Below are 14,281 nucleotides of genomic sequence, written 5' to 3'. Positions count from 1 at the left end.
AGAATAATATTCATTAACATTGAAGAGAAGTTAATTTATGTGTTCAGGCTTGAAGTGGGGAGAGGCTGAACTGTGCTGTGACTGATGTTTTGTTTACAAGCTGCAACAAAAGGAAATGTTTATACCCAAGCCATGTTGCCCTCCTTTCTTCCTGGGCTCAGCTTCACTTGGGCTTCACCTTGGGCTTCAGGGGGATCTCAGCTTTGGCACCTGGAGCATCTCCTTCCCCTCATCCTGGGTGTCTGCAGAGCTGTTCCTCTCACACATTCTCACTCCTCTCTCCTGCCTGCAGCTGTGCAGTTCTACTTTCCATTCTTAAATCTGTTTTCCAGAGGTGTTACCCCCTTGGACCCACTCTGTGGGACATGGGGGAAGCTTCCAGCAGCTTCTCACAGAAGACACCCCTGCAGCCCCCCTGCCACACACACCCACAAACCCAGAGCATTAATAATTGTGGGAGACTTATGAAAGGAATAAAGAGAGGCATATATTTTTGTTGACAGAAGAAATATATTGTTTATTCCTCTGGAGTCTCCTGTTGCTCATATTGCTGCTGTGTCTTATTGCCTGTCACTGAGCTGTGCTGTGTGGGCGGAAATGTCAGGCTCTGAATTGGCTCTGTAAGAAAATCTGTGTGTTACTCTGATTTCTCATACTCACTTGGGCTTGCTTTAATGTTGTCCCTACAGAATGTTCCCTTTTAGCATCTTGCTGGCATCTTCAGACATCTATTTCTGCCATGAAGCATCCTGCTAAGTAAATTTACTCCTGGTAGTGTCTTTGTTTATTTGTTTGTTTGTGAGAGAGGGATTTTGCAAAGAAGTATTTTCAAACTGGAATGGGCCACACTGACCCAAAGCAGTCACAGGGCTGGTTCAGTCTCGTGAAGGAAATGGAAGTTACTGGATGTAATTCCAAGAGAGGCTTTGGATATCTCTCTGCTCATCTCCCTCCACCACACTGCCAAAATTCTCAGATGGTGCCACTGAAAAAGGTTGCTTAAAATGTTCTTCCAGCCTGAAAAGTCAAAAGGTAAAAGCAGCATCTGCTCATTTTTCACAGGTTCTTGCTGCTGGCACTCAGAAGTGGAAGGCTTTTGGGGGAAAAGTCGTTCCTGGTGCCAGTGCTGGAGTGCTGGCCATGCTGAGCTGGGTTCTCTGGGTCACATGGAATATCTCCAGCAGAGCTGAGCTCTGGTTTTAGTTATCAGGAGATGTGCAGCTACAGGAAAGGTGTTTTACAGTGGGAGCAATGCACAAGAAGGAAGGGGATTCCTCTCATTGCCCCTTAGGTTTGTTACAAAAAAGAGTTAGTATGTTAAACTCTGTGAGTTCAACTGAGTAGAGCTGTGGAACAAGCAGGTAACCTTATTTGCAATCTTATTTTTTCATGATGCAACCCCAGTTTCCATAGGTTTGCACGGGTGGCTCTGGAGATTTCACATCACTGTGTTTGTAAGGTGTTGCTTAAGACCTCTCTGAAGTCAGAGCACCAGCTTAGGTGTCATTAATGTAATATTTTGGCTAAGCAGGATATTCATTGCCAGTGTTGACGTGGATGAAAATTATTTGTCTTTTAGATCACAGGATGCATTTGAAAGCTATGAAAGACATCACTTTGCATTTCATCAGAGCCCTCAAGTTGGTAATTACCAGATAAAGGTGGGAAAGCCCAATGCCATTTTCATGGAGTTGCAATGCAATGTTTCTTTGCATTATTTAATAATATTTCCTGTTGCCTCCATTAAAAATAGCCATTTTGCTGACAGAGGAGCTAGAGTAGTTCAAATCCATATGTATAATTGGAGGTAAGTATAGATCTGTTAACCTCTGTGGATGGTGAAATCACTTCAGATCCTATAATGTAATATACTGGAATTTGGAGAAGGAGTTGCTCTCATGGATGGAGCATCTGCCCCTCTGGGAGAGACTGATGGAGCTGGGATTGCTCTAGCTGGGGAAGCCTCTTCTCAGCTGTGCCCAGTGACAGCAAAAGGGACAAAGGGCCAGACTGAAATACAGGAAATTTCATTTAAGCATGAGAAAATCAACTTTACTGTAAGGGTGACTAAACACTGGAACAGGTTTCCCAGAGCACTTGTGTCTCCACCCATGAGAGTTATTCAGAGCCCAACTGGAAATAGCCCTGAGCCTCCTGCCCTTGCTGTCCCTGCCTTGGGCACTGCCTGGGCTCCAGGGCTCCCTCCAACCTCAGTGATGCTGGGCACAAGGAGCACCAAATGCTCTGACTGGAGCCTTTGGGGCTTTGGCTCAGGGTCTAGGATGAGACCAAACTTCTGGCATCACTGGCAAAGTGTGTGCTCTTGGGTTTTCTTGCAGCCTGCACATTTTGAAGGTCTAATGATCTTCCTGGGCCAAGCCAGCACAGGGACATGAGAAAAGGACTTTGCAGGGTGTGTAACTTACTGCATCTCTGCACAGATCCTATCCCAGGTGGGCATGGATGGCTGATTTCTGGTATTACTGCAATATTTAAACATTATATCACAGTAATTTAATCAACAATCCTTAGTGAATGGGTTTTTTTATGTGCTTCCTCAGACCTCTAGAGCCTAAATCCTACACTTTCCCTATCTGTGGGATGCCAGCTTTCCTTGCGGGCATCTCTCCCTGGTCTGCTCTGCAGCAGCCTGGAGCTGTAATTTCAGTGGAAATCTTGTTCAGTCGTGAGCTGAACAAACCTCTGATGGATCAGATCTAACGGGATCCGTGCTTAAGAAATCGTTCCTGAATTTCCTGAATGTGAACTCGCCAAACCTTCTGATGTGACTGATTTTTTTTTCCCCCAGATATTCTGAGACCTTCAAAAAACTACCTGCCAAAAATTTGTAACACTCCAAGCAAAAGTTGTTCAAGGTTAAATTGTATCTGTGGCACAACTTTATTCTTAAACCCAGAAAAAAAAACCTCTTGGGTGAAATTTACTGTAGAAGTTTGGCCTGATCCAGAAATGTGATAGAGAAAATTCCAACCCAAGCATGAAAAACTGGGGAAACTGTTGGAAACAGGATCTTTAATGGGCCGTGCAAGGTGATGTTAGTAGCAGGTAGTTTTAGCTGCCCTTGTCTACTCCCTTCCTCTCAGCTCTTCCCTCTGTACTGTGAACAAGCTCTACCACTGCAGTCAGCACTTCCCCTCACTCTGCCAAAATACAGCTTTAAATTAGTTTTCACAAGTCAATTCTAAAAGGCTTTATTATGGAAACAGTTCACGCCTTCAAGGAGTATATTTAGGTCTCGTGAAAAATGCCAAGTTGCGAGCTCTGGAGGCAAATTCTAAATTTATAAACAAATCAGGCTGAAGTCATCCCAAAGTATCCCGTGTCTCCAAGAGGAGTGCTCAGCCTCCCACTGCAGGAGATGGTGGCTGTGGTCCTGTCCTGCCATCCCAGCATTTGAGAATCACAGAATCCCCAAGGCTGGAAAAGACCTCCAAGATCATTGAATCCAGCCATTAACTCAGTGCTGCCAGGTCTGTTAAACTGTAAATGCCACACCAAATGGTTTTTTAATAACTCCAGGGATGGTGATTCCACTGCTGCCCTGAGCAGCTTCTCCCTGGCCACCCTTTCAGTGAAGAAATTCTTCCTAATATCCATTCTCTTCCTAATATCCAATCTCAACCTGCCTTGCTGCAGCCTGAGGCTGGGAGAAGTGACTGACCCCAGCTGGCTCCAACCTCCTGTCAGGTATTGAGGGTCACTGGGGGAGAGTGCCTGAGGGCCAGGAAGCTGAAAAGGAGTTTGGGAAACCTTCCCTGTGGGGACAGGGTGAGAAAATTAGGGATGTTCAGCCTGGAGAAGGTTTGTAGAGACCCCAGAACACCTTCCAGTGTCTGAAGGGGCTGCAAGGAGAGGGATTCTGCATCAGGAACTGGAGTGACAGGACAAGGGGGAATGGTTTCACACTGAGAGAGGGAAAATTTAGGTTCGGATACTGGGAAGAAATTGTTCCCTGTGAGGATGGGGATGCCCTGGCACAGGGTGCCCAGAGAAGCTGTGGGTGCCCCTGGATCCCTGCAGGTGTCCAGGGCCAGGCTGGACAGGGCTCAGAGCAGCCTGCGACAGTCGAAGGTGTCCCTGCCGATGGCAGAGAGGGATCTTTCAGGTCCCTTCCAACCCAAACCATTCCACAATCCCACATTGTGTGTGACACACACAATGGGACACAGTCAACACCATCGAGGACCAGACGGTGACAGCAGGGCTCCTGTGGCCGTGAAGCCGCCTAGGATCCCCTCCGCCGCGGTGCTGTCCGTGCCCGGGCAGTGCCGTGGAGCTGTCCGTGCCCGGGCAGTGCCGTGGTGCTGTCCGTGCCCGGGCAGTGCCGTGGAGCTGTCCGTGCCCGGGCAGTGCCGTGGAGCTGTCCGTGCCCGGGCAGTGCCGTGGTGCTGTCCGTGCCCGGGCAGTGCCGTGCAAGTGTCGCGGGTGGCGGTGTCCCCTCCCCGGCCATGGCGGCACGGCCGCTCCCTCACAGCGCGGCCTGCAGGGGGCGCTGTGCACGCGGCGCGGCCGCCAGGGGGCGCTCGGGGCTGCGGCCATGGCGCTGAGGGCGGAGGGTGGGGGGGGAAGGAGCCGCCGCCCCGCCCGCTTCAGTCACCGGCGGAGCCGCAGCGAGCGCAGCGCTGTCCCTTCAGCACCGCTCCCCCCGCGGACACCGCGGGCTCCACACCGGCACCGCCGCCGCCTCTCGCCGCCTGCTTGGCAGTAAGTAACGCAGCCGTGCCCGCAGAACCCCCCGCCTGACCGCCGGCGCTACCGCTCTCGGGAATTGGGAAGGGGGACCCTGGAGCGCTCCGGGATGTGCAGGGGAGGGGGTTCCGAACCCTCAAAGAGGCTGCAAAAATGGGAGAGGGCTATCAAAAACTCTCCTGGGGTCAGTGGGAAACGCGCCGTGTCCCCTTGTCCCGCTGCGTGTCCGCGGTGGTGGCGGTGCTGGTGGCGCTCCCGGTGATGCTGGTGACATTCCCGGTGATGCTGGTGACATTCCCAGTCGTGTTGGTGGCATTCCCACCAGTGCCGGTGGCTCTCCCGACGCTTTGGGGTCCGCCGTGTTTGGGCTGACAGCGAGGGGTTTAAAGTCTGATTGTGGCGTTTAGAGGGTGTTTGTGGCGTTTAGAAGGTGCTTGTGGGGTTTAGAGGCTGTTTGTGGGGTGTCTGTGTAAGGCGAATGCTTTGGCGTAGTGAAGTGACATTCCCTGAAACCCAGACACCGAAACCCGAAGCCAAAGCGAGCAGGGCAAGGCAGGAATTGTCCCCTTCCCCCTGCCCCGGTGACATTGCTCATCTCCCCCGGTTTCAGGTCTGGAAAGCCGGGTGCAAGGATGGTGAAGCTGGGGAGTAATTTGAACGACAAGAACAACAAACAGCCATCCAACGAAGATGGTTTTCAGACAGTTCCTTTGATCACGCCTTTGGAAGTAAATCACCTGCAGTTCCCGGCTCCGGAAAAGGTAAAACAAAATCAGAATGTGCTCCTGCATGGTTGCGCACACGGACGTGCCCCTTGGCTGTCACTGGGCTCTGGTGATGGAATCGTGGCTCATTTATTCAATAAATAAACAGGGGTTATCTTTCACTGTGTGTTTATCTGTTTAAACATGGCAAATAAGCACGCAGCAGTCCCCCAGTGCCCTCCCTCCTCAAAAAAGAACCCCAAATATTCCTAAATACAACTGGAAAAAAAAGCTTGCTGTGTTTCTCTTGCAAGCTGGGGAAACTGAGGAGCAGTGTGCAATATGTTATTATCAGTAAGATTAATGGCCTGCTTTGAGAGGAGGTAATGTGATAACTCTGCCGAAATAAGCAGCTGTTTTAATTATCTCAGTTAAGCTCTGTTTTCTTCTCTGTGGCTTTGTAAAGCTGATTTGGGCACTGAGGATGCTGATTTCTCTGGGGAGAGTGGCTGAGCTCCTGGGGGACATCCCAGGGACTCGTTTGGCCCCGGGCAGGGGACATTGTTCTCCCCTGGCCTCTCAAGTCTCTCTCACCTGAATGCAGCACTAAAACCCCCAGGAATGTGCGATTGGCTGCCGGTTGTGTTGGGATTTTTGGCTGCAGCTTGAACTAGGAAATCTTTTGTCTACATCCCCGTGGGGATGATGCATATCACTATAACCTGGTGAGGACATGATGAGACTGTAAAAATCCGTATTCCCCAACAGCCCTCACCAAAACAAAGCCTGTCTGCAATGTAGTTCCCAGATACCACAGAGGTGGAGCCAGCCCACCCCAAAGTAGAGACAGAATGATTAGATCTCGCAGGAAAATGGAATAACAGCAAAATTAACACTGATGGTTATTGAACATGTATCCTGCTTTTACCGTGGTACAAAATGAATTTTCCCTAAATACATTAGGAGAACATGGTGATGGATGGGATAAACCTGTCTAGGTAGACAAACCGTGTTTATTTTAGGATGGAGCTGAGTCAACTGCCTTGACATCCTGGGAACCAGAGCTGTGCCACACAAAGGAACTGATCCCATTCTCCACGTGCCTCAGGGCAGTCAGGAGCAACTTGGCTGCTTTCAGGAGAGTTGGACTTCTGTGAATTGTTGTGAAACAGAGGCTAAGCCAGCCCTTATTTGTGACTCTGATAAATAAGATTAAGCAAAATAATTCGGGCAAAGCAATATGATTTGTCATAAATGTCTGAAAAGTTTAGGGGAACCGTAGGTGTGTAAAAGTCGCTCCTTTGATGCCAATACAAAGGGTTGTTGAGATCACCGAGTGTCACATGGCAATGTGGAATTTAAATGACTTGTGGAGCAGGTGAGACGTGGATTACCCAAGAAAGATCTTTCCAAGCTGATCGAGTGGTAAGGAGTGTTCTCAGGACCACCACAGTTCCAGTTGCCTGTTGGTGAGCAAACACTGGCGTGGATCAGTGTGGTGTGATTCCTTGCTGATTTTTCTGTTTAAACATGCCCACATCAATAATTCACGTGTTGTTAGGTTACATTACCTTCATTAGCATATATTACTGCCAATGCATCTACCAACATCCATATTTTTCTTTGCTGGAAGTGTGGGATGTATCTCCGGGCGTGCTGAGCATGATTCAGAACTCATTAGAGTCAGAGCTATTGATTTCTGCAGGCTGTGGTTCATCTCCTCCGTGCAGCAGGCCCGCAGTTAACGGGCTGGAAATCCCTTCACCAGGAGGAGAGGTTATTTATGATAAAAGCAAAATAATTCACGACCTGTTTCCTTTGCTCTCAGTAGAAGGGGTTCCGGTGGGGTGAGTTCACCCCGGGGCAGAGGGGCTGTTTAAAGAGCTGCTAATAAGGAGCTGAGCCTCGGGTGAAAAGCTTGGGCAGAGGTTAAGTGAGAGGGGCAAATTGCAGCTTTGTTCTTGAGAAAGCAAAGCTGCTGCTGCTGCTGAATTCAGGCAGGCTGTCCCCTTGAGGAGGAGTGGACATGGACTTCAAGTCTTTCAGGGTATATTTTTGTTTGGACTTGCCTTGCTCTTAGGAGACTGGGTTAAGAAAACACCTAAAGTTGACTTTTCTCTCGAGCAGTTGATTTTTAGCCTGGGAGAATGAGATCATGAGGGTTCCTGTGCCTGGTGCATGGGATGCTGCAGGAGCCAGCAGAGCCCGACGAGCCCCCGCGGCTGTGAGGGACAGCTCCGGTGTCCCCTGTGAGACACAGCTCCGCAGGGCTCTCCAGCCTCGGGGCTTTCCTGCGATCCCCAGGGAGGCAATGCTGCCGGCCAGCTCCTGCATCACATCCACAGACAGCGTGCATTGTCCTGGCAGCCCCTGCAAGTGAAGCCTAAAAAAAATCCAACCCTGCTGTGTATTTCCCTTTCTGGGCTTCTCTTCGCTGTCAGAAGGGATCTTCATTTAGGAAATTCTGAGCTTTTGACCTGGATCTAACCCTGGGGTCAAGGCAATCCAGGGTGCGTTAAAACCAGGGCAGGGAGGTTTGGGTGCAGCTCAGGGCTCTGTCTGGAGGAGGAGTAGTAACAGCTTTGGAGAGCGATCCAAGAGTGTACAAGGCTTGTGCTGGCCAGCCCAGCTGCTGTCGCTGTGATAATGCTTTCACCTGGTGTGTATTTGCAAGTTCTGTTCCTTTATAGGCTTTTTGTTGTAGTTGAGTCTTAGATACCTGCATGCAAGTTGAATGTTGTTGTTTGTTGGATCCTTAAAAGCACCCCACAAAGCCTGTGGAATCTACAGACTGAAAATTGTGGTTTAAGGACCTCGGATTCCTGGGGTTTTTTCTTTATTTTAAGGAGCTTCTATCGCCTCTTGCCAAGTGTTTTTTGTGTCTGGTTCCTCTGTCAGAGAAAGGATACAGAGATAGAATATAAGAATGAGGCTTTTACTGATGTGATGTAAAGCCTGCTCTTTTCAGATAGTTCCTTGAAGAAATCAAATGGGGGGTGAGAAAGGAAAACTCTTAAAGGTGTGTTCTAATTTCCTGTGTGTCCTTTTGGGGGTGCTTTCCTAACAGGCTTGTTCTCCAAAGCACTGAGAGCTTAGCAGCTCCCTCTGACTTCCACCTTGCTGCTGTTGGAAAAATGCAGGCAGGATTTCAGGAGGCTCCAATGTGGCAACCTTTCTTTTTTAAAATTGCAGGCCACTGGAATTTCTTCTGCCTCCTCTCACCAAAGGAGGATGTCCCCTCCTTGTGCTGCTCCTCCTGCAGCATCAGCATTCTCATCTTCTGTCAGCACTTGTGTGGCTGCAGGAAGACAAACGAACCCAGGACAGGAATTGTCCCCCTAAGGTGCTAAGCCTGCTGTGCATTTATATTTATTGACAATCTTCAAGCATTTCCCTTGCCCCTGTTCCCTTGCTGGAGCAGAAGGCAAAGTCAGGTGCTCCTAAATCATTTTTGCATGTCCTTTTTGGTGAAATCCATCCATGTAACAGCAATAATAGCCCCATCAACAATGATAAGCCCTTGACCTGGCTTTTTATGTCTCTGAATTTCATTTCTTCTGATTTAGAAAGCAAAAAAAAAAAAAACCCAACAGAAGTCTTTTATCTTTTCGGACCAAAGGGAAAAAGAGGAGCTATTGCCTTGTTTTCCAAGGCATAGACAAACAGCTTCAGTTGTGATTGTATCCTGGCAATGATAATGCTGAAAGATGTGCAGCTTTTCAGGGACCATTATGTTCACTGAAATGTGAAACGAAACCAACAAATGGGGACCCCTTGGTCTCTTCGCTCGCTTCAGTATAATCCATCAGGAAATACCTCTGCTCTGACAGTAAAATCCTAATTTTACATAACACAAAAGTGCATGAAAGCTCTTGTCAGGCTGTAAAAAACATCCGGCACCTCTTTTGTGGTGAAGGCTGCAGAAGGCTTATCATGTGATCCATTGTTCTTTATTTTGAATGCATCAGGAGGCTCGAGAATTAATTTCTCTAGTGGCAAATTCCTGCCACCAGCCCAGGGAAGCAAAAAAAAAAAAAAAAAAAATGTAACAGCTCTCTTCAAATGCTTTCCCTGCTTTCCCCACCCTCTGTTCCTGCCCCTGGCCACATCCCTCGCTGAGTGGCTGAGGCCATTCATTTACAGAGTTCCTGGCGATCAGGAGGGTCCCTGGTGTTCACAGCCTGTCCCTGTTGGTTTAACAGAAAATAACGTTTGGTCCTGGCCAGCTGAGCAGGAATAATTCAGAGTAGCTGGATGAGTGCTCCTGTACCTCGGGGACTGCTTGGAGCTCAGTCCTGGGTAGCAGTGTCAGCCTGCCCTCTGTGCAGCCTGAAGGCACGAGCTTCCAGGGCAGCGTGGGGCTGCTTTGGGGAGCTGGGGCTGCAGGCAGCTCAGCATTCCCGGCTGAGCATTCCTGGGAAGCTGCCGGAGCTCTGCAGGAGCCGGGAACAGGCAGCTCCTGCTCCTCAGCTGGTGAGGCTGGTGGGGTGCAACAAAAGGAGGGATGGGGCAGGGATAGTGATGAGGCAGGGGGAGGAAGGAAGAGGGAGGAGGAGGAGGATGCAAAGGGAAAGAAAGCAAGGCTAAAACAAAGGAAGGGAATAACTAGGAATAAAGACTGTCTTGCCTTTCTCCATCCTTTCCTCTCTCCGCTTGGGATACTCTGCCTCATCCTCATAAATAGCAAAGTCTGAGCCTTCCTCTCGTGTCCCCCTTCCTACACTGTGCAAATTCCTTTGTCCTCTGGGTGTGCATTAGTACTGAGCACCACCCCTGCTCATTAGGCTGTAATAAATCCTTGCAGCCTTTGGGGAACCTCCTTGATGTTCTTTGCACATTTTGGACAGCCCTGCTCGTGTCCTTGGCAGTTCCTACTCCTGTTTGGATGTCACTCTGTGCTGGCCTTCCTCTCACACACCAACCCTTCCACTAGGGCTGTTCACAGGGTGCTCACAGGGACCTGGAGCAGCTTCCAGCAGCCTCCCATCACCCAGAGAATGTGCTGCAGCAGCAGAGCTTCACTCTGAACATCCCAGGATTTGTGTAGCCTGGGCAGAAATCTCCCTCCTTAACTGCTCTGCCATCAGTGTCTGAATTAGGGGCTTTAAAGCTGCCTGGGTTTGTGAGCTCCATTACCTCTCTTAAGCCCAGCTATGTCTGCACTGCAATTCCTTGAGCTGCATCCTGCAGAAACGGCAGGAATGAACTCAGGGAATGGCTGTTGGGCTATGGAGGCTTGGCTGAGCCTGTGCTTTTTTCTACCATGAAAGCCCACTGCTGAGGGTGGAAGTGATTTAACAAGACTGCCAAAGGAACCCCACATCCCAGTTCCTTACTGGTCTGGAAGGGACAACTGGGCAGGAATCTTGGCTGCTGTAAATCAGGGCAGCTGAAGGGAAATCAGTGGAGCTCTGCTAATTCAGCCTGGCCAATTTGTGATTGATTCTTTTGTCTGCTTTGCTAAACCCTCTCCTGGATGAACCTACTGAAATCAGTTTTTCTCACCCCACCTCCTATGGGTTCCTGGTGGCTGTGGGCACGCAGGGATTTGTAGGGAGACTTGGCTGAATAAATTCTGAGCCACTTTTGTTCTTGGGGCTGTGCCTTGCCCTTCTCAGCTGCTTTCAGCTCCCAGTGCAGCCTTTGCATTCTGTGCTGCCTTTCACTGGTGATGCCAGGGCTGATTACATTTGCTGTCTTTGTCCTTTTGCGATGTTCCTTATGCCTGGAATATCCTCCTGGCACCGAGTCAGGAGAGCACTCTTTTCCTACCACCCTCTGTGAAACTCATTTCCAGCACAACACCCATTAGATGAGCTGATACAGGGTAAAAAAATAGACCAGTACTGACCCTGGCTTTCTTCAGGGACTATGGATTTGATCCAAGGCATCTTTTTCCTATTTTTTTTATTTTTACTTTGTTTGTTGCTTGATATCTCAGGCAATTTATGTATTTAAAAATGACTAGGATGCCATTACCTACATCCCAAATGCCAATTTTAATATCAGCCTTTGGGAAGCCTGCCTGTTGAGATGTGTCCATCCTGTAGATTTGGAAGCATGGCTGCCATTCCTGTAGGATGGGTCATAGCCATAACCATTTGGGGAAGCTTTAAAGACCTAATTCTCTAAAAATCTAGGAATTTGCAGCCAGGTAATCTGAGTTCTGTTCACTTCATCTAGTTTCTGGCAGTAGCCAGGGCAACAATCAGGAGGAGGTACAGGAGATGCTGCAGGGAACTACTCATACCTATCAATGTTTCATCCTAAGCCTGCAAGGCCAGAGATTGTTTTAAGCCCTGAAACATGATTTTCCCATCTCTATCCTCTATTCTTTTAGTGCTAAGTATTTTAACTGCTGTTGTTAACTTCAGCTGCTGTTGGCAATGTGCACATCTCATTTGCTCTTTGGAGCTGGCTCTGGGTGAGGATTAAGCTGGAGAATTGTGTGTGTTCTGGCCATTGCTTGGCTTGGAGCACACAAGAGGAGAACCTGTCCCAGTGCCAGCAGGTTTAGTGCCAGCTTTAGGCTGGGGACACCTTTTGCTGTCACCTGGCCCCTGCTGCACCCTGAGGTCCTGCTCAGCTACTGGTGCTTTGTTGGGTAGCAAAGGCAAAGGAAACCACGACATTGGTGCCAGTGAGAAGTTGATATTTCCCCTTCTGTTTCTGCAAGGAATGGAGAAAGGTATGGAAAGGAAGGAAGCTGGGTCTCATTTTCATTTGAAAGTGAGCCTGACTAATCCACCTGGAAATGGGTGGGGGTGTTACAACCATTTTGTGGGACTACAAAGTCCAGCTTTGAACTTGCAGGGAACCTTTCTCCTTGGTAGCAGCAACACATTTTGTTTATCACCTCTGTCAATCTGACAGCTACTCTGACTGAGAGACTCTTCATTATTAATAATCCCAGGAAGTAGTATTTTAAATTTTTATGGTTTGCGCTTTGCAGCACCTGAACCACAATATATTACATGCACCAAGGCAGTGGAGTGGGAATTACAGCAGGGCTGCATGTCCTTTTCCAAATGAATAATTTAAAGTTTTCACAATGCCAGTTATGTTAAATATTATTACTCATTTCTTCAGGGAAAACCATAGAGCTCAAATGCAAATATAAAGTGGCAATAAATGATGTTACATTTAGCCAGTTGGAGACAAGGCTTAGAATTCATATCAGTTCATTTTCTGAAACACTTACTTCATCCCTTTGCTGGAAAATCCTTTTCAAGGTTCCATGCTTAATGGGATATTTTTCAATTTGTCACATTTCACATCTACTCTGCTCCTTCCTCCTCACAGCAAATGCTTTTAATATAGCCCACTTGGTTAGAAGCTTGCTTTCTTTTCCCTTTCAGCAGCCCAAATCCCTGGATTTCCCAGCACTCTCCCACTGTTTACCTTCTCAAGGTTGTCGATGATGGATTTCCTGCTGGTGTAGGCAGACTCTCATCTGTTGTTTCTCACCTCAGCACACCAATAATTTTCCATAGCATCACTACAGAGAGGGTGCATGGTCCTGCATCCATTAAAGCTGAGGAAAGATTTCCTATTGATCCCAGTCGTGGCACTGGCATTAAGCCTGGAATAATGAGAGTGTTTAGGTTTGGAACTCAATAAATGTATTAGCAAACAGCATCATTAGAAACATTTTGTGTGGAGCAGGGTGATGGATGTGGCCCGTGGTCCTGTTGTGGTGGGGTTTCACAATTTCCAGGCCATTCCCTGCAGGCTGCTCTGAGCTCTTCAGGAGTGTTTGAGGGACTGGAATGAGGAACCAGAAGATCCAAGGAAGAGAACAGAATGTCAAAACCTTTCCAGACATGGAATGTTGCTGCATCTGCTGGCCTGAGATGGCTGAGGGGGACAATTCTGCAGAGCTGCCATTTTCCATAGGTTGTCTGACTGCCTTCCCACCCCATCACCCTTTGCTAGCCCCTAATCCCAAAAATGTCACATTTAGATGGAGAATCTGCTGGAGCTGCCATTCTCTCTCATTAATGAAGGTCTGAGAAAACAGTGCATTGTGAGCAGTGGACCAACCCTGGTGTGAACGCCTGCCTCAGCCACCAAGTGGGACTCAGCACATCACTGAGATTCTTTTTTTGGTCTTTTTTCCCTACTCCTCCATGAGTAATATGGGATGCTGGGGTCGTGCTGTGTGCAGAGCCCCTGAGCCATTGATGAAGAATTCCCCAGGATCCCCAAGCATCCTGTTGGAAGTGGCTTTGGGACAGAGCCTGAAGCCAGCTCCATAGGCCAAAGCCCTTAAATGCACACTTAACTCAAAATATCCCTCATCCTGCTGATGTTAATAGGACTACTTGCATGCTTAAGTGCTTTGCTGAATTGGTGGTTAATTAGCTGAAATTCTAAACAAACCTGGTTAAGGAGGAAGCTGCAAGGACTGCAGTGAGGGTTTCCAGAATTAGATGTGACTTTTTGCTGGTCCATAACCCTTTTCTCTCTGCTCATATTCTCACAATAACCCCACCTAGGAAGCAACTTTGAACAACTTTATTTTGGATGTAAGATGAAGAAAGTCCCATGTAGTTTATTGGTGTCCCCTTTACTGCATAGCAATGAACAGCTCCGTTCCTGCAACTTGAAGGTGCTGGGAAATGGTGTGAAAACTTTAAGAACAGATCACAGGAGCGAGATAATCTGCAGGGAGATCCCCTGAGCTAAATCCATCTGGAAGTCCCCCCTTAGAGCAGCTCTTTTCCAACATCCCAGAGGAGGGAAGGAGATGGCATTTCATTCCCTTCAGTTTCCCTGGAATTGCAGCTCCCCAGGACCCCAATTTTCCCCTCCCTTTCCCTGATTTCAATCCAGAGCAATTCCCAAGCCAGCAGAGAGCAGCCAAG

General features: G+C 48.4%; 1 protein-coding gene across 1 annotated transcript in view; it reads left to right on the top strand.

Annotated features, from left to right (window-relative positions):
- Nucleotides 1-4,591: 4,591 nt before the first annotated feature.
- NSG2 (neuronal vesicle trafficking associated 2) overlaps nt 4,592-14,281 on the top strand; it is a 30,522-nt gene continuing 20,832 nt past the window's right edge. The window contains exons 1-2 of the mRNA XM_009099303.4: nt 4,592-4,725; nt 5,321-5,471. Of these exons, the coding sequence (XP_009097551.2) occupies nt 5,343-5,471 (129 nt within the window). The 5' untranslated portion in view covers nt 4,592-4,725; nt 5,321-5,342. The remainder of the gene's footprint in view (nt 4,726-5,320; nt 5,472-14,281) is intronic.

The sequence above is a fragment of the Serinus canaria genome, chromosome 13 (assembly GCF_022539315.1).
Source record: "Serinus canaria isolate serCan28SL12 chromosome 13, serCan2020, whole genome shotgun sequence".
Classification (NCBI taxonomy): domain Eukaryota; kingdom Metazoa; phylum Chordata; class Aves; order Passeriformes; family Fringillidae; genus Serinus; species Serinus canaria.
Note: the sequence above shows the minus strand (reverse complement) of the source record. Positions and strands in the feature narration are given on the sequence as shown.